At 39.9% G+C, this 24,802-nt stretch overlaps 2 protein-coding genes across 6 annotated transcripts; one reads left to right on the top strand and one right to left on the bottom strand.

The window, feature by feature from the left end:
- Positions 1 to 172: 172 nt before the first annotated feature.
- Positions 173 to 4,089, bottom strand: drc3 (dynein regulatory complex subunit 3). Of its 2 annotated transcripts, XM_063903754.1 has the most exons (12): positions 3,953 to 4,089; positions 3,624 to 3,790; positions 3,438 to 3,554; positions 3,155 to 3,321; positions 2,864 to 3,010; positions 2,566 to 2,685; positions 2,095 to 2,466; positions 1,850 to 1,981; positions 1,545 to 1,617; positions 1,044 to 1,165; positions 603 to 734; positions 173 to 475 (listed from the first exon to the last, which is right to left on the bottom strand). In XM_063903754.1, the coding sequence occupies exons 1-12, from the start codon at positions 3,955 to 3,957 to the stop codon at positions 380 to 382; spliced, it is 1,650 nt and encodes a 549-aa protein (XP_063759824.1). In that variant the 5' UTR covers positions 3,958 to 4,089; the 3' UTR covers positions 173 to 379. The 2 variants fall into 2 exon arrangements, with proteins under 2 accessions (XP_063759824.1, XP_063759825.1); XM_063903755.1 differs by lacking the exon at positions 3,438 to 3,554.
- Positions 4,090 to 4,588: 499 nt separating this feature from the next.
- On the top strand, positions 4,589 to 23,369 carry LOC134878012 (TOM1-like protein 2). Of its 4 annotated transcripts, XM_063903756.1 has the most exons (16): positions 4,589 to 4,689; positions 8,724 to 8,808; positions 10,091 to 10,169; positions 10,641 to 10,790; positions 11,442 to 11,576; positions 11,659 to 11,808; positions 12,053 to 12,169; positions 13,245 to 13,378; positions 13,817 to 13,859; positions 15,238 to 15,409; positions 15,849 to 15,963; positions 16,714 to 16,789; positions 17,547 to 17,621; positions 19,999 to 20,058; positions 20,572 to 20,608; positions 20,700 to 23,369. In XM_063903756.1, exons 1-16 carry the CDS (start codon positions 4,638 to 4,640, stop codon positions 20,843 to 20,845), a joined length of 1,626 nt encoding a protein of 541 aa, XP_063759826.1. In that variant the 5' UTR covers positions 4,589 to 4,637; the 3' UTR covers positions 20,846 to 23,369. The 4 variants fall into 4 exon arrangements, with proteins under 4 accessions (XP_063759826.1, XP_063759827.1, XP_063759828.1 ...); XM_063903757.1 differs by lacking the exon at positions 17,547 to 17,621; XM_063903758.1 differs by lacking the exons at positions 17,547 to 17,621; positions 19,999 to 20,058.
- The last annotated feature ends 1,433 nt before the right edge of the window (positions 23,370 to 24,802 follow it).

Here is a 24,802-nt window from a genome sequence, read left to right on the forward strand (position 1 = left end):
TTTCATTGGCTGGAATCTGGTGCTCGACTAAAGTAACAGTCCTATTGGATTACATACCGAAATGCATTTGGGAGTTGTAGGACATTTCCTACTACACTACAATGCACAAGTGAGAGACTTATGTGTTAGTAAAATGTTTTTTATCCAACAACCACAATTCTGGATACAAATACATATTTATTTAGTTTGTGTTACACATATGACAATACAGAGCATGAAATCAGATAGCATTTAAAAGACATTTTCCTTCACATTCTTATTTTTCACACTACTTTTTTAACCAAGCCTTACACATATTTGAATCATTGAATATAGCCTTCTATTCAGAACTGCAGTTTGTTGTTTGTATACCCAAGTAGATAACACTGAAATTATACTGCTACTGAAACTCCTCCAGCTGAACGCACAGATGGTCCATATATCTGTGGATGTCTTTGATGCGCGTGCGGTTCTGCTTAAGGTCTTTGTCTTGAATCTGAAATAACACATAAAGCAAAAAAGCAAAAACAATAACAAGACTGTGAGATAGAAGGGAGAGGATTGTCTTTCAGATTAATATAAAATATTGGGATGTTTGTTTTAATGTAAATCCAACTCTTTACCCCTTTAATGAGGGCCACTTTCCAGGCATTGGCACGTGAAACCATCTCAGTCTCTTGGTCATTGATCTTCATCAGGTGGTTATCGTGGCCGGTTGCCAGTGCATCCATCACTGTCTCTTTGCATGTAAACAGCTGCTTGGAGAAAACACAGGGGAGACAGCACTGACATTGGTGGCAGTCCATGTTCTAAAATCTATTTACATGAGAATGCTCTTTTTCATGCTATATTTGCAATATTATATTTCTTTGTATATATACAGTATATATATATATATATATATAGCAGTGTCAACATAACAATATTATATATACTGTCATGTTTTTTTCCATTTTTGGTAACAGTTATGTTTTAGATTAATCAGAGCACAACTGAGAAATACAATTATTTTTTATAATAGTCCAAGTAATTCTATATTTTATCGTTAAAAGGATAAAACTCACAATTTTAACAGGATCTGGCAAAAATTCATCCAGGTTGTCCTTGGAAGCATCATCCAGAAGTGCTAAAGCAGTCACTCGTACCTTCCCATTATAATCATCCTCAAGATCTCGACATTGCGCTAATGTATGACTATGTTAAGGAAAGATTGACGCTTATTTTCTATCATAACTGTGTGTGTGTGTGTGTGTGTGTGTGTGTGTGTGTGTGTGTGTGTATGTGTGTGTGTGTGTGTGTGTGTGTGTGTGTGTGTGTGTGTGTGTGTGTGTGTGTGTGTGTGTGTGTGTGTGTGTGTGTGTGTGTGTGCACAGACATCTAAACATAATTGCTGTCAACAAAAAAGCAGGTAATTGCTTTGGAACTCAGATTTGATTACATTTGGACTTGGAGCAAGTTTCTTCCCTAAATCAGGGAAAACATGATCTCAATAGCTTCACCCTGAGAACAGCTGTGTTATAGGAAATAATTCAAAGCGCAGGAGCTGAGGCACAGTCAGAAAGGATATGTCCCCTGAACACATTCAGTGAAGTAGCCAACCATCTCAGAAATGTTGATGTCCAACTTGTTGGTGATATCCTGAAATGAATAGAAGGCTTCATGATGAACAGATAAGAAATTAAATAAAATAAGCACACACTTTTGGACTTGTAATCAAAAATGTAATCTATATATATCCAATCTACTATAAACTAGGAAACTGAACATAAAACCTTAGACTTCAAATGTATAGACAAAGTGCAGTTTTATGAACAAATTTAAGATGCACAATGTTTAGAATGTAGACACACACACAGACACACATACTGACCTCAAGCTGGCTGACCATCTGAAACTCCAGCGCCATGAGGCCTTTACAGAGTTGATTAATTTCATCATTGCACTGGTTGATCTTGACCTTCAGTAAGTGTCCTTCTGATAACTTCTGCATTTCCACTGTCCTCTAGAAGGTGTGAACACAAGAAAAACGTCTTTATGCTGGTTACTAAAAGCAGCTTTACTGAGTCCTCTTAATACATTACAGTACAGTGAAAGACATTTAGTCCTACAGCTTACCTCTTTGTGTTGCTGCTCAAAGTTTGTCAATATTTGCAACGCTTTCTGCTGGTACTCAGTCACAGTCTCATTCTGACCAATGAAAAAGGAGTTCACTTCTTTCTCCCTTCGCTTATGTTCAGCCAAGCCTGTTTCAAACAACTGCATGCACAGATCCACCATTTCTTTCTCAAATGTAAGAGTATGGTTAAGGAATTCAAGAGCTTTTTTCCTGTGATTACATAATATTATTATTACCCCCTCTTGAATAAAAGGATATGTTCGAAGCAGACGAGCAATTTCAGGCACACAGTGTAGTTTATCTGCCTCTTGATCGTCGTTGAACATGCTCTTAAACAGTTTAGAGTCATTCAGGAACTCCACAAAGGCATCCTATTAGAAAAATAATTTTGACACAGCAAGAATAAGAAATGTATAGAGAGCTCAGTGGAATTTTTGTTTTATGATAACCAGTTGTGAGCTTCATATTACAGTGTGTAATTGGACTTCAGCTTCCTTGCATTGCTTAGCCTTTTCAGCTTGTTGCTTCTGCAGATCATTACATTTCATCTCTTCGAGGACATCGTGGTATTTGACAGATGCTTCTTCTTTCTGTACATTGAACAGGACACACATTAAGGTATACAATATCATCACAACAAACAGTTACTAGACACATGGAATCTTTTCACACAAACTTATGTTTCATTAAAAATATTAAATATTGCTTAAAAGGGGAAGACAGTAGATTGCAACTTTGGTTTGGGTCAAACACGGCACTAATACTTACTGTCTTCTCGTCAAGTAAAGTGTAGTCTAGGGACTTCAAGTCTGGGAAGAAGGCTGCGATGAAAAATGTATAATCGCCTTCCTTACTGCAAGGATTTCCAAGTAGGTTGATGTTGAACATGTTCTTAAACTTCCTGAGATAGAGTACCTATGAAATGCATTCAAATTTTATGAGATTATGTTATATATTTTTATTTTATATTATGAAACTTCAAAGTAGAAAAGTTATATGAATCTTGCTATATAAATGTAGCATTTTATGACAGATTTATACAAGAAAATGTTGTCATACGATGTCCAACTGTCCAAGGAGGTTGTTTGCAATGGAGAAATGAGTGAGTCCCTCGAGTGTGTCCATGTTTTCAAGAACAGAGATTTTGTTGCTGGACAAATTCAGCAGCTCCAGCTTCCGCAAGGACTCCAGACCTTCAATTTTTTCTATGCAGTTAAATGACAGATCTAAAAGGAGTAAATGTCATTATTACTACAAGTTACTGGGTTCTTATGTTAAGACCACACCTTTGATAATGCCTGAACAATCATTAAAAAGAAAGCAGAGAAAAACTTTAATTTACCAAGCCATGTCAGATTAATCAGACGATCAAGGCCCTCAATGATTTCAATATAGTTGTTATTCAGATTGAGTCTGGTCAAGGATGTGAATTCCCACAAGTGGTCAATCCTCAGGATGTCTGTGAACATACAACCTCTCAAATACCTGAAATCCAATACAATCATATACCAATTGTTATTTTACTTACTTCTGTATTCCAGACCTAGTTTAAGGATTTCATCAAAGTGGATTCCCTCTTCATTGAAATTGCCCCCAACTTCATCTTTAGGATTTTGCTCCAATATTGCCTGATTGAGCAGATCCTCATGTATCAAACACAACGATTCAGCATCCTTCAGGTTTACTTCACTTCCACTGCTCAAAGCAGAAAGTAGATTGCATTTTGTAAATTCAGAACTTGTGTTATAAGTAAAAAATATTCTAAACAACAAAACGAGTAAATACATTATGGTGTAGCTCGGATTAGCAAACAAATTTACATGATCTTGTTTGGATTAATGAGTTTATCAGACAAACCTCATAGCCGAAATTAGCCAACTGAAAAAACACTGGAGAATTTCAATCGTGTTTTAAATTCAACAAACAATACAATATACTTGACCTAACTTAGCTAGTAAAGACAAACTGTAACTTCGTACCTCTGTTGTTTACACGGTTACATAGCAACCGGTTGAACCTAAGCTGCGTTCAAGTATATTCCAAAGATTCAGTTAAAATGAACGCTCATCTCCGAACATTCTTGCCTTTCTTGTGAATAAACATAATAAACACACATTAAAATAATGGTGCCAACGATGAAACTAAGACTTGGTGCAACATAGTTTTGCTGTTCTTGTATCGGTCTTTTTTCAACTACAATGAAGCAATACCCAGTAAATCACCCTGATGTACATGTATATACAATACATTCAGAGTATGAATGCTTGAGTCCATTGCTTGTATCGTTATTTGTGTATTTTTGCTGAATCTGGAGAAAATAGTCGACGCTTTTATGTAAAATATATATTTATTATGTGGGTAACATTTATAAAAATGTTTGTTGAACATAGCTTTCCTTGCTAAATATAACTGGCGTTGATTTCAACCATTCGCCTTGAGTTTTCAGTTTTTTTGTCCAATAGAATTCCTCAGTGGGCGGGCCTTAGTACCGCCTCTGGGCCTCAGCCTCTTGTCAATCCCGAGCGGATTGTTTGTTGTCAAAATGGAGTTCTTACTTGGAAATCCGTACGGCACTCCCGTGGGCCAATGTATAGGTACGTTATCCTTAAAATTATCATTAGAGATGTGATACTTTCTGCTTCATACTGCGTGGATAAACATATGGGTGTTTTACTAGGAGGAATTACGTTACGAAAATAGCGAGCTAGCAAGCATCCTCGCAGCAAACGTCACCTACTTGGAATGAACAGCTAACGTTAGCCCACCTAACTTAGTCCGCTGTAATCACAAGTGTATAAAACTGAATATTGTAAGACAATTCATAGCAATTCTCAAGGAAACTGCGAGTAAATGGCATGGGCAGTGTTAGTGTCATGTCTCAGAGGGGTTTACAGAGCCGTAGCCAAGTTCAAGTTCAATATTCCCTTAAATCCTGACCAGAGCTGACCACACTGCTTGGTCAGCCTGGTTGGTTTTAGTTTTAAACCTCCAAGCGTTATGCTGAAGTTCGTCCTGCAGATGATGAGAAATACATGTGGCCCACCACATCCCCTTGGTGTGGTTGCATTTCTCTTTGCATCTTGCTTGTTGTTTTGCAAAACTCTGATAAATCATCTCGGAACCAGAAGAGTTGTCACCAAGGTTTTGTCATGAGAGAATAGCACACATGATGATACCAGCTTTTCTGTGAGATCTTTAGGGGAATCTATTTTGTGTAGATTGGTTGCAGCAACACTTCTCTTGAAGCACTTCTCTTGTGATCCTTGTCCATTTAAATCTTGTGAGGCTTAGTGAAGATCAAGTATTCACTCTAGATTGTCTGAATATAATCCACACTCGTGCACCCTAATGGCAACTGCATTAATGTTCTGTTTCCTCTTCTATAGAAAACTCCATCTTAAATTCTAATACATAATTCAACACCTTGGATTGACTCCTAATAGCATTAACCCTCTTTTTTGTAAACCGTTTTTAATTAATTTTGAAGTCCAGTGTTTACACAGTTGGGCAAATAATCCTAAATATGTCAAGCAGCATTTCCTATTTTATCGACTTTTAGTTGAAACGTTTTTTAAATGTATATTTATGTTTACCTTTTAAGTGAATGAAGCAGATGTCACATAAGCATTATTTATATTGTGTACTGTCCCTTAATAAATAAAGGCCTGTTGGTAGATCTCAGATTTTCTTAAGCTTTCATAAAGCATTTTCCAGCTCCTAGTGATTGAGAGTTATTAGCTCTTTAGTGCACCGGATAGAAACAGTCTGGAGGAAGGACGTTGTTAGAGGGGCCTTTGAACTGTTGCTCACCACCCACCGGTCAGCAGCTTTGTGCCATGTCATCCAAGACGGCCCTTTAGCTACCAACTGTGACCCTCCTCTCAGGCATTTTGCTCGACAGAGGTCTTTCTAGGTCATGCTGTGGGCTGTATGCGGCACATCTTAAATTTCTCCTCCTCTCAGAGATGGCTGTATCTCCAGCCTCATCTCTCCGGTTGAGCTGCTGCTGGAGTTGTACCGCCTGCTGTCTGTTTGGCTGTCGGAGGGTACTGTACACCACTGCTGCAGCACACCGTATCAGCTTACCTGAAACAATTAGAGAGAATCGATAGAACCGATGCTGAGGGAGGCCTTGTAAGGAACCTTGTTCATTTCCTAAGTGACTGAGAAGTAGGTGGAGGGGTTAGAGGTGGTGAATTCATTTTCTTTCCTCTTTCACATGCTGCAGTTTCATGTTCAAGTTATTGACCCTGATATTCCTTCAATGCTGTACAACTTTTTCCTCAAGAACAGCATAATAATCAGAGGCTACTCTCACATTCTGCCAGTCAATGAGTGGCATTTGTAAGGCAGCAATTAATTCACAGACTGCTCCAGTCATGAATGGATGGACAAAGTAAATTTAAATGAACCTCCCCTGTTTTTAATAGCTTGTTGGCATGTGTCCACAGACTTTTTTCCTTTCAGAATATCATGCAAGATTTTAAGAAGAATTAAGAAGTTCCTCCACTATTTGACCATTAAAAAAAGAAAGTGAATAATATTTTGTATTTTGGCTAGCTTAAGCTTTTCTAGAGTCTATGAAGGACAGAAGCTTGGAGAGACAGGGCCAGTGAGGGGCAGAGATTCATGGCTTTGTTGGCAGCGGATGGCACAGCCAGCCACTGCTGAAGCCACGTGATCGACGTGCTTCACTGGTTTGTCGATTCCCTGACACAATGCCATGAATGCATGCTCTCAGCGGGCATTCACTTCATTAGCAAGGCTCTGATTGCTCAGAGGCGTTCCAGCTCATTTCACATGTAGAGATCAGATTTATTTTTTTGACTCTCCTCCTTGTCAGACTTTGTGTTATGCCCTGTCTTGACCTGGAAATCCACCTGAGAAGATTACATGAGATGTCCCAATGGTAGAAGCTGGTTAACTACTATGCACTATGTTCGGCCTAACACAGAAACACACAGCAGTGTTTTTAGCTCATCCTGAAGTGTATCGTCTCTGTCTTCAGATAAGTGTGTTTGTAGGTGAGACTAAAGATGTATCCTCTCAGAAAAGGATGCCTGTCTCTCAGTGCTGGCTGAGTCTGTGACAAGTTGATTAGAGAGGGGAGATGGAGCATGAATAAGTCATGGCTGTCAGACTTGTCCAAAGTTGAGCCTCCCAAAAGGAAGGCAGCATGGCCCAGTGAGAGGCTGCTGGCCCGGGCATGACAGCCGGCTCTGGGCCTCTGGGCTTCAGGGAGAGGGGCTCCTCCTGTCCAAACTCAAGAGTCGTCTAATGAGAATCTATTGACTGTCAGTCACAGGAACTTGGTCACAGCTCACTTTGGTAGAAACCCTTTTTTTTCCTGTTCCACTGTGAAATTCACCCCAGATGACTGCCATCCTGAACGATCTCAGCTTTCACTGACATGATGGATGGATTTGGGCGACGGGAGAGGAAGGAAGAGACGGAGCGAGGAGCGCAGCGATGAATGCAGTGCTCGTTCATCACTGCCGCTCCTCACAGTCTGGAGCACATGATCTCCTGGCTGTAGACAAAATGCTATTAAATGGTAGGGTGGCGTTTGAAAGCAACAGGGCTCAGAGGCTTCTGTGTTTCAGCTTTTATACTGAGTTCACAAAACCGCATCACACCCTTAACCTGCTTCTCTTTCCTCTGACATAGTGTTCCTCTTTTTAACCGACTCCTTCGTTCATTCACTTTGGAGTTTGAGGCATGGGAGCAACAGGTGGTGGGTGTTTTTTTTAAGGGTTTCCTGGAGATAACATTGATGTGAAAACTAAAAGAGTTGTATTTTTCTGATTTGTTGTTGGATCCTTACCCATGATTTTTCTCCAACCATTCCGACAGATCATTTCCAATAAAGGTTATTAATGAATCAGACTATACACTTAAATAGAAGGAAAAAAAACAATAAAGTAAGCAAGCAAGGTCCTCACATTCCTGAGTATTTACATGTGAAAAAAACAAAACAGGATTCCCTGGAGTTCCATTTGAAATTTAAGTTAATTATTGCTTTTTTTAGTTGGATCATTATTGTACACTATTACAGAAAAAACACATTGTTTGCAGCCAAGTTTATAGGGATTGTAAAGTTTAGAAACCAAATGTCTGGCTGAATAAAAACTGGCGTTGCAGAGACAGAAAAAGTATGTCACCCCATCCTGATTTGCTTACACAACAGTTTTACTTCCGATGTTATATAAACTATGGGTTGCTTTAATTACTGTGTATTGACTTTAGCACAGACGATCACCCAGCCCGACCACAATGCATCATCTGGGAGACAGAGGACCTGGAAACAAATAGAGCCATGATCATAATGAGTATTACTGAGACTAAACTAAAACAATCTACTGACAGATCTTTCCACTGAATGGTATCGTCTACATTATGTCGGGTTGTAAACAATGTTAGCCAGCTTCCTGTCTCGCATGCAAATGACTTCTTCTAATGTGAACTACACCATAGCAAAGACTATAAGGAAGTCAGGGCTCGTGGTTTGATATTTATATTAAGGGAAATCAAACACAAATGTAGAGGCATGGAAAAAGGAATGAGCACAGTTTATTTTTTGTCTTTTAAATAAATAATTGTATACATATTTTCTCGTGTTTTCCTGCAGAGAGGGCCACAGATGGAGGCCTCCAGAATGAGGACTGGACCATCAACATGGAGATCTGCGACATCATAAACGAGACGGACGAGGGGTGAGCTGTTGCTCTGTCTAGATTGAATCGTTGTCGGGTTATAATTTGCTTTATCACCGTTATGTTGGCGTAAAAAAACAAACCGTCTGCTTCCTGAATTGGTCAGTTTTGTCACACTGGCTCACTGAATGACTCTAACAATTAATACACTGCCTGCTGGGCTTCACCAGCAGGCACCGTACCACAGACCGTCTTTGTTTTCTGAGCGTGTCTCTGACTGAAATAAGAAATGAAGGCAAGTCAGTGGTTAGACAAAATGTAGTTGCAACAAAAAACCTTTAAAAAAAAAGACCTGATCTTAAATGTTAATGTAAAATAAAAACATGTACTTGTTTGCCCTTATTCACTTCTATAACTTTCTTCCACTTCTGGTTGTGTTTTTTCTCGAGGATTGTTTTTTTAATTTCAGCTACAGTTCGCCATTTTAATCAGTAGACTAAATACATTCAAAGCAGAAAGCAATCCCATCCAACATATCCACGTTTTCTTTAGTGGAAACATTTTAGAATCCATCTTTTTTCATTATTCCCTCAGCACTTTTCCTTTTGTCTTTATATCCCAGCTTCTCACATTCTTCCTGCCTACACACAACTCATTGTCGTACATCCACACACACACACACACACACACACACACACACACACACACACACACACACACACACACACATCCACACAGAGTTCGATTCACAGAACACAGACCGTCTTGTTCTCAAGATGTTTCTGCGACTCCGACATTGTCTGTTTTGCAGATTTAGCCTCGATGTGTGGGAAAATTCTTTATTTTATGAGCATAATGTTGTCTTAACACATGCTACCGAGTGCCGAAGCAAGATATGACAAAACAGATGCACCATCCAAAACCAAACGGAACAAACACAAGCTGAATCAGTTACACATATAGTGCTGTTTAAAGGAGCTAAATATCAGATTTCTGTGCACCATCCCCATCCATTTCTGTCTATTTCCGCCCCAACACTCAACGAATAGCCACATGTAGCTCATAAAATAGATCATAAAAACTTACTGCAACCTGAAGTCCTCACACACGGACAGCTTTGGCCCAGCCTTGCGAGGAAATAGATATTCAATCTGAAAGAAAAGAGCGAAACAGATGGTGTGACAGCACTTCTCTGTCTTAGTCAAACAGATATGCTGACAGACTGACTGGCATCTGCTATTGTGGCACAGAAAATAATTTATGCCATCAAAGCCAAAGATGTTATGCCTACTCTCAGCTGGGGTGCTTCATCCAGCTGTGTTCTCTGCTGTTTCCCCTCCAGGCCAAAAGACGCCATGCGGGCACTCAAGAAGAGACTTAGTGGCAACAAGAACTACAGAGAGGTGATGCTGGCGCTGACGGTGAGACCCTTTTTACTTTTGGTTCATTGTAAATCTGGCTTCAGATTCACCTGCTTTTGTAATGGAAAGGCTTTGAACTTGCAACATTTCCTGATGGTGTTATTCTGAGGAAGCTGGGACCACTTCAAGTCGCACTTCACTGTGTAGGCCACATTAAAGGATTGTCCCCTGCATAAAACTTCACCTTTCCAGATATTGTGTTCTTTCTCGGTCATTTTATTTTACTGTTTCTCTTCCGCGGCAGATGTCAGAGTTATGTTTTACTGCACATATTTTATTTTGTTTGTAGCAGCCATGCCTTTTAAACTTTCTTCACATCTTGGATAGTTCCCCTAGTTAAAATTCTCTCTATGTGGTCAAAGCAGCCTGGTTTTAGAAGTCTTTTCCCAGCAGCCTCTCACAAATCCTCCTGCTTTTTTTAATTTCATCTTCCCGGCTTCTGTCTGTGTTTAATCGTCTCCCTCTCTGCAGGTTTTGGAGACATGTGTGAAGAACTGCGGTCACAGGTTCCATGTGCAGGTAGCCACCAGAGATTTCATCGACGGTGTGTTGGTCAAAGTCATATCGCCCAAAAACAATCCTCCAACCATCGTACAAGACAAAGTGCTGGCGCTCATACAGGTATTAAAGCTTTCTTCTTCAGTGCCATATCATCCCTATTTTACGTAGGTGTTTTCTTCTAAAAACAAGTGCACACAGCTTTCTGTTCATACTGACTCCTCCCTATGGCTCCGTTCACACATTCGGTGATGCAGGACATGACATCATGGTGTGATGATAAGAGAAAGGTTAGTTCATGGCAGCAAGTCCACAGACTACAGCCTCCTGTCCCGTAACTAGAAGCCATCTCGGCCAACAGGTGGTGTTCTCTGTCCTCTGATTATTTATAGGGATTTATGTTTAAGTTTAGACACCATTGTTATTTTCTTTGCTTGGTTTATTGACAACATTAGAGAGTGTTTCTTCCCTAAACACATTTTTTACGGAGGTTAGTTAATCATCATCAAAATCATTGAATTAATTCTGCATTAATATAAAAGAAAAATAGAAAAAGGAAAGACCTGTTTAGCTTCATACATTAAGCTGCTTATAATACAGAATTGAATTACTAGAGTTTTTTTCATAAAAGCAAATATTGAAACAAACCTTTTTTTCCCCTACTATTTGATTGTGTATTTTAATGCAAATAACCACTATTGATGACAAGAACAAAGTAGAAGGACACCATTATGAGCTTTTGGGACGTTTATACTGACTTTGTGTTCGTGGCAGTCCTGGGCTGATGCCTTCAGGAGCAGCCCGGATCTCACTGGTGTGGTCCACATTTACGAAGAACTGAAGAGGAAAGGCATTGAGTTCCCGATGGCGGACCTGGATGCATTGTCTCCCATCCACACACCGCAGAGGGTGAGGAAAAAACACACACAGCACAAACACATCTGTATATTCACACAGCAATCTCTTTAAGGGGTTATTTTCTTTCTTCCAGGGAACACCCGAGGTGGACCCAGCCATGATCAAGTACCTCGCCCCGGTTTCACCTGCTGCTGCGACGCCTAAACCTTCCCCCATCCCGTCTCCTGTCCCTACCACACACACCTCCCACGTGCCGGGCCCAATCACAGCGACCCCTGACCAGGTGAATGTCTTCAAAAATTACAAATTTAATTTATTCAAATAATTTATATCAAAAGCCCTTTTCAAAGTCTGTTTTAAAGGAGCTTAATCCAGAGATTATTAAACTGTGAAGTGCAAAGATTAAAGCAGACTACAAGAGTTTATCTGGATATCACTCCATTGACCGCTTTAAGAAGAGACGCAGCACTGCTGATCCTGAATAATCCCTGAAAGTGTGAATGACCTTTGACCTTCTGTGCCTTCAGATCGCCCGGCTGCGCAGCGAACTGGACGTAGTGAGAGGAAACACCAAAGTCATGTCGGAGATGCTGACAGAGATGGTGCCTGGGCAGGAAGACGCCTCAGACCTAGAACTGCTTCAGGTTAGAGGAGAATTAATATATTATGAGGGTTTATTTTGACCAATGATGTGCCTGACTAGACAAAAAACCGTAAATAAATCTGGCTTTATGTGTTTTAATGTTTAATGTGGATTCTAAGAAGATGTGGTTTCAAAGCTGTCAAGAACATGAAAGCAAATCTAAATCAGAAGACTGTTCAGAGGGGGAAAATCTGATATTTCTTCTTTATATGAAAGGGTCTGTCAGGAAATCATACTAGCAGCCCTACTCTAAAAACTGAATTTAAAGGAATATAAACCCTTGCAAATATTTGAGTACATGACTGTCCGCACACTCCTAAAGATGGTCAAAGTAAAACGCTTTCCAGCATCGCACTCCAGCTGTGAAGTGTTGGAACTGTTTGCAGACACCAGGGGGAGTACTGGGTCTAATTTTCAGAGGAAAAGCTCAACTCGCACACAACTTATTAATATCCAGTTAGCTGTTGTAAAATTCCTGGAATTGGAAACTAACCGGTGGTAAAGAAACTCATGCAGAGTTTAATCTCCTAAAGCCAAATCCACTCAGGTATTTGAGTCAGCTGCAAGGCCCCTGGCCCTGTGCCAGTTGTATTGGTAGGTGTTCCTTACTAATACACCTGGCACAGATTTACACAGCTGAGAAAATATTTCTGACTTGCTCAACGCTAAATAGAAACAAACAAAACAATATGTATTTTTCACTTAGCTTTCACAGATTGATTGCATAATGTCATACAACTCCGGAAAAAATTAGAGACAACTCCAATGTTTTCTTAAATCTTTATCTCTACATGTATGGCAGCCATTCCAGTGTTTGTTGAATTTCAACACAGAGACAAATTGTCAGTAGTTTATAGAATACAATAAAATAATAATAATAATTTAACTCAAAGACATACCTATAATAAACAATAGAAAATGAAAATGCTGAAGTGGTCTCTTAATTTTTCCCAGGGCTGTATGTGTCTGACTAAATCAGATAGCTTACTTGTTATGGTTCTCCGTTCTATTTTGTTTCTGTTATTACTGATGAATTTATCAATAAGTCTTTTCTATTGGTGGTTCAATCTCTGTAGGAGCTGAACAGAACCTGCAGGGCGATGCAGCAGAGAGTGGTCGAGCTGATTTCACGCGTCTCTAACGAAGAAGTGACCGAGGAGCTGCTACACGTCAACGACGACCTGAACAACATTTTCCTCCGATATGAGAGGTACGATGTTTCTAACAGTCAGGCTCTGTGTGTCAGAATAAGGGCTGACATATCGATTTGTTAGGGTGACATGAGCAGACCTATGTTTATACCATCTTTGATGTCAGAATAATTTTAACCTCTCAAACAGAACTTTTTGCAATGTGTAAGATCTCGGTCCAATATGGTTAATTAATGAATAATGGATGCTCGTTAGTTCCTCGAGTTATGATTTTTAAAGAGCTGGCTCCCGCTGTGATCATACCCGAGCTTACCAGTGAAAAATAAAAAATTGGAGAAAACATGCTAAACACAGTTTGAAGCTCAAAGTCACAAAACGTTCCTTTAAAACATTCTGCAGCTTCAAACGGCTCTTTCATGAGGCCTGTGAAGATGAGCGTTGTTTGAGCCTCACAGAATTTGTGCTAAAACATTGAAAGATGTGTGTGCTGCTCACAGGTACGAGAGGTACAGGTCGGGTAGAGCCGCACAGAACAACGGGGTGAGTACCATCAAAGAGAAGAAAAGATGTACCCCAGATTCTGTCATAGATCTTTGTTTTGTGTTTGCTTGTTGCATTTGCATCGCCTGTGGTGGTTCCACTTACGTTAAAGATGCCATGAGGGATGATTTAAAATCGCTCCCATACCCATACGTTGTGCTTGTTTTACAATTCGAGTATTTGAATGTATTATTTTTCTAAAAGCATACCCAGCACTTCAGTGCAGCATTACTATTTAATTCAAGTGAGGTTTGTTTGCCTTGTGAAAACTGGAAGAGCTAAGAAAAAATAAGTCTCAATCTGCTGTCTAGAGCGTAGATCTGCCAGGATCAGTGATTCACCGGAGGGTCGGGGCGTCTCTCGCCGCCTCCCACATAGCTGTTTGTGTTTGCATGCTGCTGATCTCTCTGTGTGCTCTGTGTGTTTGTGTTGTGGCCAGCTGATGGAGGCAAGTATGATGCCATTACCAGATGCAGTGAACATGTCTGCTAAACTGTATGGAACTGATGTTTAGACCAGTGTCTCTCAAACTTTCTTCCGTGATGTACACATTTTAAAAAAAAGCCCCAGAGCAGTGGAAGACTTTTTATGGAGGGAAAATAAAGGCCATAAAAAAGTATAACAAGCTCATTACTATACAAATTAAATGCTACCTTTCAAATGTTTAGAAACCATCACTATGATTTTCTTGCATCATGAAATAACAAAGATGGTGTTGCATTGACCATTTAGCAAGAAATATGAGCTTATTTTTCACTTCTTCTCCATTGCGGCAACCTTTCAACAGCGAATCAATTTTCGCTCTGTAATTCAATTTCAAAACAGGATTCCAAGTTGCATTGGAAATAGGAATATTGAATGATAAATATGGTTTATTGAAGTTATATTTAAAAAAATGTGGAATTTATTTTAGTATATTTACTTATTTAAGCAACTAAGCATAGCTGACGTTTCTTAAGAGAGGTTTTTAATCACATTTCACGTACCCTCTGCAGTGCTCCAAAGGACCCCGTGGGGAACTAGTACCCTTGTCTGAGAAACACTGGTGTAGACCAAACAGTAGCTCTGTGTGAAACTATACTCTATATGTCCTCCCTTTTGCGCCCTTTTGTGCAACTGTATTCAACCCTCAGTATTGTATCAGTGCATAGCCCTCAATCTACAGCCACTGACCCTCAGTGTTGTCTCAAACTGTGTAGTAAATCCTGTAGGATGTCGGTAGTCTCTGTATACAAGGGGTAATCACAATGTAATATGATTTCCTCAATAAACCTGTCATTGAAAAATATAATTATATGTTTAATCTGTATATTGACATTGTTTGTATCCGTTCGTAATTATTGACAGCAATAATTCTCCCCTCCGTGCCCTGTTTCAGATGTTGAATGAAGCCACGGAGGACAACCTGATTGACCTGGGCCCGGGCTCCCCGGCTGTGGTCACACCCAGGATCAGCTCCAGCCCAACACACCACCCCATCGCAGGGGCCGCTGCCTCCCCAGCCCATAATCCCGCTACAGCCTCGCTAACATCTGCACTTGCGAGTATCGGTAAGTATCATGTCTGTTTTCCTTGGTGGAAGAAAAATATTGTGTTACAGCATAGGAAAATTAGCCAAAAAATAGGCAATTTTGGGAAACTTTTGCCCCTGAATTTGGAGGCATTTACATACACAACCACAATTATTTTTTAACTATCAAACACTCACACTCTCTCACCAGTGTCGTAACACCGCTCCCCCCCAGCGTCTCCAGACTTGGCATTAGAGAATCAGTTGAGTGTAAAAAAGGCTAATAATCTGGCTGCTAATTGGAACTGAGCCCAGCCACATAACTCACCGCTAGACACTCTTCCCTAGAAAGTCTCTGTATGGTTAAAGCTTGGATATATTGCTCCTGAATCCTTATTTAAAAACCCTCTAACTCTGTGTTCTCCATCTTTCTTGCTCTTCCCTCTTTCCTGCTCTCCTCCCTCACTGTCCCTCTCCAGATGTGACTTCAGACAGCGCGAGCCGAACCCCGTCTTGTCTACCAGGCCACAACAAGGACGACTTTGACATGTTTGCCCAGACCAGGACCAGCTCTCTGGCTGATCAGCGCAAAAAGTAGGTCTCTGTTTTTTTATTTTGCTTCTGGGGCAGCTCAGACCCTCTCATGTTGTTATTCAGGATTTCATTTACTTCTAATTAAAGGGATATTCATAACCGCCTTTTAATATTTAAAACAAAAGCTATCCATGGGTACTTTTTTTGGTCTCTGATGTTCAACGTGATGAAGTTTGAACATCTTATATGCGCACTGTCTCTCAACCTGCCCTTAATACATTGACTTATTGAATTTGCTAAATTAGTTTTGGAAACCTCCAGGGTACGGATGTTTATCTCTATAAAAACCTGCTATTTCTTGCTGTAAATTGAACCCATAGGTGGAGCAAATTGAAGCGCTAAATTAAGGGCAAGAGAGACAAGTTCCCAGTTGATAAGCATGCCAAAAAGTAAGCGTGTTTCACGATACTGCCTTATCGTCAATTTAGACAACTTATTCTCGTCAAACTGGGTCCTTCTCTCCCTTTTCTCCAGTCCTGGATTTAGTTTGTTGTAATGAAGGTTGTTTTGGGGTGACTGGTGGCTAAGGTTTTATCCCTGCTGACCAAAACTCTCCCGCTTTCCGTCTTTCTGCTCTGTACTTCCTAATAAGGGCAATATGGCCACGAATATTGCACATAAGTCTTTCAAACTCAATAAATACAATTAAAGTTGGCATTTGAAAACAAAAATTGTATTCAAAATGGGGGGGAATTGCCGGGACTTGTTCATGGTTTGTTTTGTAAGTACTTTTTATGTTTTGTCACACAGTGTGAAGTATGAGGACCCTCAGGCTCTGGGCAGCCTGGCCTCGGCTTTGGATGTGAGACAGCAGAACGCAGTGGGGGTGAGTACACTGATGCATGTAGTTTAATATTGCTTTCACCCGTATATGAAGGGTGGGTGTTGTTTACATGGCTGATGGTGAGCCTTTCCCGAACCAGTCTGTCCTCAGCCCTCGGTCACTCCCTGCATGTGGTGGTCTCTGACATTCGTCCTGTCTGCAGTGGTACTCAAACTTTGATCAAACAAAAGGGCGTAGGTTTGTGTACTTGGTTATTACTTCATATCTAAAATAAATACATTACAAAGTGTTAAGCATTCCAATATGTAGATATAAGCGACTGAAAATATTATTTAAATATTAGTTCTAGCATTAGTAATCTCATTACTTACAAAAATATACACCATACTTTTGATTTCTGTAGTCTCTCTTCCTGTCCGAGCACACATTGCAATATATTTGTATAGTTATCGCAATGTAAACAGACGACTCTGAAATATTTACTGCGTCACACAGACACAAACAAGCACACACACAGTGGGGATTGTCCATTCCTCTTTCAGTTACTTCAGATTGAGCTTTTACTTGAGGGAGTCCAAAGTGTCGTTATCCCTTTTTTTATTTTCTTCATTTTCATCTTTACGGAATGATCCTATCCTCGTTTTCTTTCGTTCTCCTCTCCTCCTCTCCCACTTTGAAATGAAAGCCATCTCTTGCATATTTGACTCCTCCTCTCTCTCTCTGCACTGTGCGCTATGCTGTGGTGGGGCTTGCTACCTTTTCTTCTCTTGTGTAAGGTGTTGTTCTGTTGTTGATTCAGCTGAGGGTAGAAGGGGATGATAACGCAGCAGAACAGGAGCTGCCCATAGACAGCTGGCTTATTACCCAAGGAATGGTGAGGACTCCATCCTCAGTGTGTCCTCCTTCCCCTCCCTCGTGTCCACCGTCACCCCTGCTCTCAACCTCCTGCAGCGTCATCCATAACCCTCATGAGCTGCTCTCCTTTCTAGATTCATCTCACTGCTCTGTCCTGGAATGCTCATACAAGCCCATACCAGAGAAAAATATCCTCCCAAGAGCCTCCTTGCAGGTTCAGAGGGTTCCTCCAGTGTTTTTCTATTGTTGGGCAATATGAGGATTAATGATCGCCTCCTGTTTGGAGAAATACACAGAACTGCCTGGGACGGTGGCAGCAGAAAACATATTATTGCCATCTAAAAAGAGTCAATATGAGTTTACATGTTCACTTTTAAGAATATTATTTCAGCTTTATCTTGCCTCGAGACAGCTTTTTGTGACTAGGAAGCCATAATCAATGCTCTGTTCAAATCCGACAATTTTACAAAAGCAGACACTTAAACACAGACTTTTTCGAGAGGCTAAAATCTGTTTCGCTGCTGCCTCTCTGTACAGAAGTACTTTGCTTAACTTTCCTTCTGCTAATCCTGTCTGCTTTACCAAACTGTAGGCGTGCTGATGTCATTTATACTGAATGTAAAACTGCAATTAAAAACAATCTCAACTATCCCTTTTAAGAGATTAACACTCTGTCATTGAGTGCTGTTTGATTTACTGTTCACATTAGGGAGTTATTTATTTACCATCTGTTGTATTGGATGTATTAGCTTATTGAAGCTAATTCTGCAAATCAATCAACAGGCCCTTTTATAGTGACATGTTGCATCATGAAGGATCTTCATTTCTTAAGTATTAAGTTTCACTTGATTTACTGGTTATAAAATTAAGTGAAGATATAAGAATTCATCCAATCTACGCCCCTCCATTGCACTCTATTGACATAAAACACTACACCCATAACTGATGCTTCCCACCCCTTTATAGATGATAGACGGGTACTTTATTGATCCCAAATTGGGAAATTATGGTTTGGTTTATGAGCCTGATGGGTCACCAGGAACTGTCATCATCTAGATTCCTCTCCTAACACTCACACACTAAAACAGCAGGGAAGTACAGATACTTCAACTGCACAGCAAGCACTATCAACAATAGTGGATCTATTTAGTGCTAGTAACATCGGACCCCCACAACAAAAAGGGATGTGTCTTGCTGTGTTTTGAAGAGTATTTGTAATTTTGTCTTCTAACTGTCTCTGGATTTTAGATAATACACTAGATATAACTAACAAGAACCACCCTAACCAGAAATACTCACTAACGAATGAGTCACTAGTTGCTGTAAAAGTGAAGGTGCTGTTGTGGCTGTATTTTGCGTAAAAAAACGTGCACTTTGAACTTTTATCAGTGTCATTTTGGTGAATTCCACACACTTTTCTACAGCTTTTTATCCTACATGTGTTTGTTATTTATTATTTCTCATGGATGACTTTCACTGCCCCACTGCCTTGGCCTTTCTTTCTGAAACGCTCCTTCACCGTGTAAACTGTGATCTCAAGAGGAAACCCCACCCATGTTTTTGTAGTGTTTCGCCGGGTCAGATGAAAGTGTTTTTTTTATCTCTATTCAACTTTGATATCAGGCCAACATCAAATGTGGACTTTGACTCCAACACATAGGCAGTGAAATGATGTGGAAGACTTTTTAGTATTGTGTGGATTCTTTGTATCTTTGGAAACAAAAAGCATGCAAGCAGCTTTCCCAATTTCCCAATAAGTGTTGCTCCTCATGGATGGAGCCACTTTTAGAATGTCCTTTATTTTCAAGCACACACAATGCGTCACACTTTTCCAGCAGTCCTTATTCACTGTGATCACTTGGTGCCAACACAAACCCGCACATTCATCACATCATCACAGTTACTTCACTCAATGCAGCGTTTGTGTGTGTATGTGTTCCGTGGGAATACCCTGCCTCTCGACAGTCCCTGTGCTTTAAGCTTTTCCCATCCAATCAATCTCTTAATCACGTTCAAATGATTCGCTAATTAACTAATGATGTGGAATAATTAACGCTGCTGTGTGACATCAGTCGGCAGCTGTTAAGCCATATCAGCATCAGGAAACTAATGAGAACAAAACACAACCTGGGAGCTCCTGTTCTCAGTGAAGACAGCTGAGTGGCAGCTTGTTGCACATGGTAAAACAATAAGAGCACAGACTTGAGAGAGGTTGAGTGTGTCTTCTCAGCTATTTCTTTGTTATTTCATTTTGATTTCGATCATCTTGCTCCATTGGTGATTCCAATTCTTGTTATTTTTTGTTTTGTTTGTGTGTTACAATTTTCTTTTTGGGTGTCTTTCTGTGGTGTGGCTTTGGTGCTGCCCTTTGGTTTGTCCATGGCTTTGCTCCATAGATCCCCGTACCGCAGTCCTCTGTCATGGATGACATAGAGGAGTGGCTCTGTGCTGACGTGGTGAGATTTCTTTACCTTGATTTAAACGTTTTCCCATCTTTTTCTCTTCAGATTTGTTTTTCTTGGAGAGCACATTCCATCCCCCAAACTCGCATAACTGTCTACATTTGACTTTAGTTTCCTTTCACGTCACATCCTTTCATTCACTGTAATCGAATGTATTTTAACCAATGACGATCAATTGGTTGATTGCTAACACAGTGCTAACAATAGTCAAGTTAAAATGGCTGCAATGAGCTTTGTAAACGTGCATGCGGAGGTTTTGGAGTTGGGCTCAAGGAGGCTACTGGTTGACAAGTGTGGAAGAATGCATGATTGACGGACCCTTCATAAGCGACTTTGTGTGGGTTTGTGTGAACTTACATTTGACTTGTATGTTCTTGTGTATCAGAGAGCCTGCTGTGTTGCTGTCTGAACACAAAGGTTCACCACTGTCTCCTAAAACAAAGAAAACTCCATTAACAAAACCAAAGTGTGCACATTATCTAATGGTTTCTTTTCCCTTCTCAATAGAAAGGGGATGCTGCTGAGGAAGGGGTGACCAGCGAAGGTATAGAAACATAATTGCGTATATTCAGTTAACTCCTACATGTGTGAAATTGTGTTCATTCCCCTCTTTTTTATTAATGTGTTTCTTCCAGAATTTGACAAGTTCCTGGAGGAGCGAGCAAAGGTTTCAGACTCCCTGCCGTCTCCCCCGGGAGCTCACCCTTCTCACCCTGCTCGTGCCGCTGATGGCTCCCACAAGAAGGCCGAGCGGACGGAGGATGCCCTCTTTGCCTTGTAGACTGTTCTCAGAGAACCTTGATCTCTCTCTGGTGGCATCTTAAGGTCTTGGCCCTAAATGATTCCTCCAAAACAGTCCCTCCTGTCCCATTTCATCGCTAACTGGCAGTGGTGTAGCAGGCCATCTCCAGCTACTCGTCATTCTCTTGCCACGGTGTTGCTCTAACAAGCAGAGAGGTTTACTGTGCACAACTGTTTTGCGCTTTACTATATATGGATGTATTAATCTGTTACTATGGGATGTATTACTCGCAGCCATGCATCTCATCTGTAACACTCCACCAAAGGAAGACAACCTAACCGGTCAGATGTGGTTTTAGAATGTGGTATATTACTGCGTAAGGAATGGAGAAGTGTTCACTGTAGGTCCATGAATTGAGTCAGTATGGAAGCGTACAATTGGGATTATAGTGTTACTACATTCAGCTAGTTGCTAATGTATGCATTTATTGTTTGAAGATGTGTTCTGTGACATGTACTACTAGCGCTGTGGTCGGTCCAGGCATTTTCGTACATCAGTTTGAGCTTTAGTAACGCTTTTTAATACTGGGTGATGTGTGGATAGCAACACGTTGTTATAAACTGAAGCCGTATGGACAAAATATTTATGTAAGCAGGCTAATTTGCCTTACAAGGGATATAAAAGCAAAACTATAGCTACTCTTGAACAGTGTATGCCAGCATTCCTCTAACCAAAGGGAATACAAAATCTCAAAAGCACTAGTTAGGATCCTGTTGTGTATTTTACATTGTTATTGGGATGGAACGTGCCCATGAAGTATTTCCTATCAGTGTTTTCTGTCCTCTGAAAGGCTACGATAAATTAGTTAGCTGCTCTTGAACAACTACAAACATTTTTAGCCATTCCAAAGAATAGTAAGGCTTTAAAAATAACTAGCTCTGAAATGAACCTGTAGAACGGTAATCATGTTCATGTGTTATAAAGGTTGAGGGATCATGAACAGTTATTTCCCCCTACAGTATTAATGTCTGCACTTTGAAGCAAAATCTGTATTTTGTCCTTTGTGTTTACAAGACTGTATCTATTTTTCTAGGGAATGGGAAATGGTCGAAGATTGACTTCATCTTGCACATAACTTTTGTAACTGCGCTGTTCACATAGAAGTGGGTTGATAGAGAGTTCAATGTATGATAGCAAAAACTTAGTAGTAGTAATGCTAGACAGAATGTGGCATCTGAATTATCATCATACGTTAGTGCTGGCACCATAATTCACTAACAGACAAAATGTATAGCTTACAATATTGCACTATTGTTAAGTATGTATCCGTATAGGAAAAGCTTAATTTACCCTAAACTATGTAATCTATATACCTCATAATATAGCAATTTAGTTTGGTAACGCATGTTTTGGCTTATGGATTGTATCCAGAAGGCAGAGAGGTTGATGTATCATTTCATGCCCGGATTGTATTTTTTTCTAGTTCATGTAAAAGCATGTTGAGGTCCTTCATCATTTATTCCTGTGGTTAAGGCTGAAGAATGCAGCGAACACACACTATTTTTTTGTTGTTTGTGCAGGCAAAAGCAAACGTATTCTTGAATTATTTTCATTCCAGCGTTATTCATCTGCTCCTGCTGAAGCTGCTGCCAAGCATTTCTGATTTCAGCTAAGTAGCTCTGGCAGGAGTTTGTCTGTGGAGAACTTAAGATCACACGTTGATGCAAAAAGCAATCCTGTTGTCATTCCAAATTTTTGCTGAGGCTGTGGTTTGTTTTACTGATGCTCTGCACTTGAAAACTTGAAAGATTGGATTCCTTTTGTAAAGACCAAAAGCTTTCTCAATAAGGGCATCCCCAATCCCCATTTTTAGAAGCCTAATTCATACAACAACATAACTTGTCAGTATAGGCCTTCCACTAGAGGGAATTATTCCAGAGTTGTTATACTTTGTTAACATAAACGCAATGGTGACATTGCAAAGTTCTGCGTGTCTGCATAATCATTATGTTAAATATTTACATGTCTTTTAGTTGAGGAAGATTAATGATTTATGAGCTTTAACTTTTTGTTTAATGCTGTATGGTTATATGTGGTTATACAGGTTTAATATGGTTGCCAGGTAACTGAGATAATAGCGTTAAATTTACAATCAACCATTGTGTTCACTTTAAAAAGAAACTACTTTTACGATTGCAGGCTGAACTAAGTAGTATTAAAAATGTAACATGAGATCCTTTAAAAGGGAACTTGGGTATTTTTCTGTTTGTGAGTTTAGTATCTCTGGATCTGTAACGGATTGTTTGTGTAACTTGCTTTTATGAAGCTTGAGTCCTGATTGCAACATGTATTCCTCTGATTTCTCAAAATGGTTACTGAATGTCTTTTAATACGGATGAAGCGGATCAATCAGCTGATGTTTGTAGACATGGAAGAGAGGCTAGTTTTGTTTCCATGTCAGTGTGGCCGTGCTGTCTGCTGCCATTACTAACGGTCAGATTTTAGTTTGACCTAATGCACGTATGTAACTGCCCAATAAAACACTAGCAATGTGTGACCTCTATCTCACAATGGTTTGTGGTTATTTACAGTAATGGGTTTCATTTCAAGCCCCTGCTTCTTTTTCTACTTCCTCACACACATGCTGATGCAACCCAACCGTAATCTTGCACTGTACTGGCCATTCATTGTCAAATGAGCCTCCCCCCTCACACATGTTGGTTCATGTACATAGTGTCCACTCTGTTCACATATATTAGAAAGTAGTTGCTTTTGCCGACCCTGTTTGCATTAATGGTTTGTTACAATTTTCATAAAATGTACTGGAGATGACAGAAAGAATAAACAAAAAATGAATTGTAATTTTACAAAAATGTCCCCAAAAAAGTCATACTGGTGTTCTGCCTTCAGTTTTTCATTTGTTAATTGCCTAACTTTTTAACATTTTAAAAATATATATTGAATGTATTACACGTTTATTTACTTTTCAAAAAAATTCACAAATTAACTTCTACTGTTATGCATCTTGTTCATTATTTGTTCAAAGTTTTGTTATGGTAAAACATTTAATTTCTCTCCTTACGCATTAACTCGCTCTTCTGGACCCAGTCTGGGAGACTTAATAAATCCCTTAATCTCTTAATCATTTGACAGCATGTGAGTCATATAATAATATGTGGGTGGTTGATATTAATTGCCTATGTTTAAAACTCTTTAATATCTCTTCTATAGCAACACAATTGGACTTATGATTGTTTTGCATACATTTCCCCCAAAAAACAAACATACAAGGAATGGTTTCCTAGCAAAGCAGTAGATTTCCCTAATCAAGTGAATAAGATGTGCTCCTTCACACAAACACACCCCATCAACAACAATACCAGGCCTGCTGACAAGCTTTTAACATGCCTTCACTGACAACAACTTTGCAGTGTTACTCTAGGTCAGTGACCTATTTCCCCAGTAGGCTTTTGTGGTGTCCCCCTTTTGTTTTCAGTGTTTTTTCACATCATAGCTTTAATTTAGCTGATGCTGATCTGAAATAAAGTGTGCCTTGCCATTTATTTACATCTTTAATAATGTGTGCTTGTTGTCAACTGGAAGAAGAGTTAATTTACAAAGACTAATTGGATATTTATCTGTACACTGAATTATTGGATATGGTATTTCATTTATATTACTTAGACTACAAATGAGTTCATTTTGTAATCTGTCAGGTCACCTGTATCCTTCAGGTTATTTCCCCTGCTGCTGAAATAGAAACACATGATGTAATCACTTAGACCCAGATATGTGACGTCAGATCACCCCACTCGGCTCCTGAGCTTCTCATTGGTCGGTTCCACTGGCTCCACAGGAGGAGCCGCTGTTGCGAGTCAAACAAACCTGCTTTCAGTAGCTCACGCCTGCTCGGTTCTCATTGGCTGTTGGAGGCAAGCCCACATAAACCAAACACATCCATGCTGTTTCTCTCAAAATATACGGTGTGCATGATAT

The sequence above is a fragment of the Eleginops maclovinus genome, chromosome 16, assembly GCF_036324505.1.
Source record: "Eleginops maclovinus isolate JMC-PN-2008 ecotype Puerto Natales chromosome 16, JC_Emac_rtc_rv5, whole genome shotgun sequence".
NCBI classification, from domain to species: Eukaryota; Metazoa; Chordata; class Actinopteri; order Perciformes; family Eleginopidae; genus Eleginops; species Eleginops maclovinus.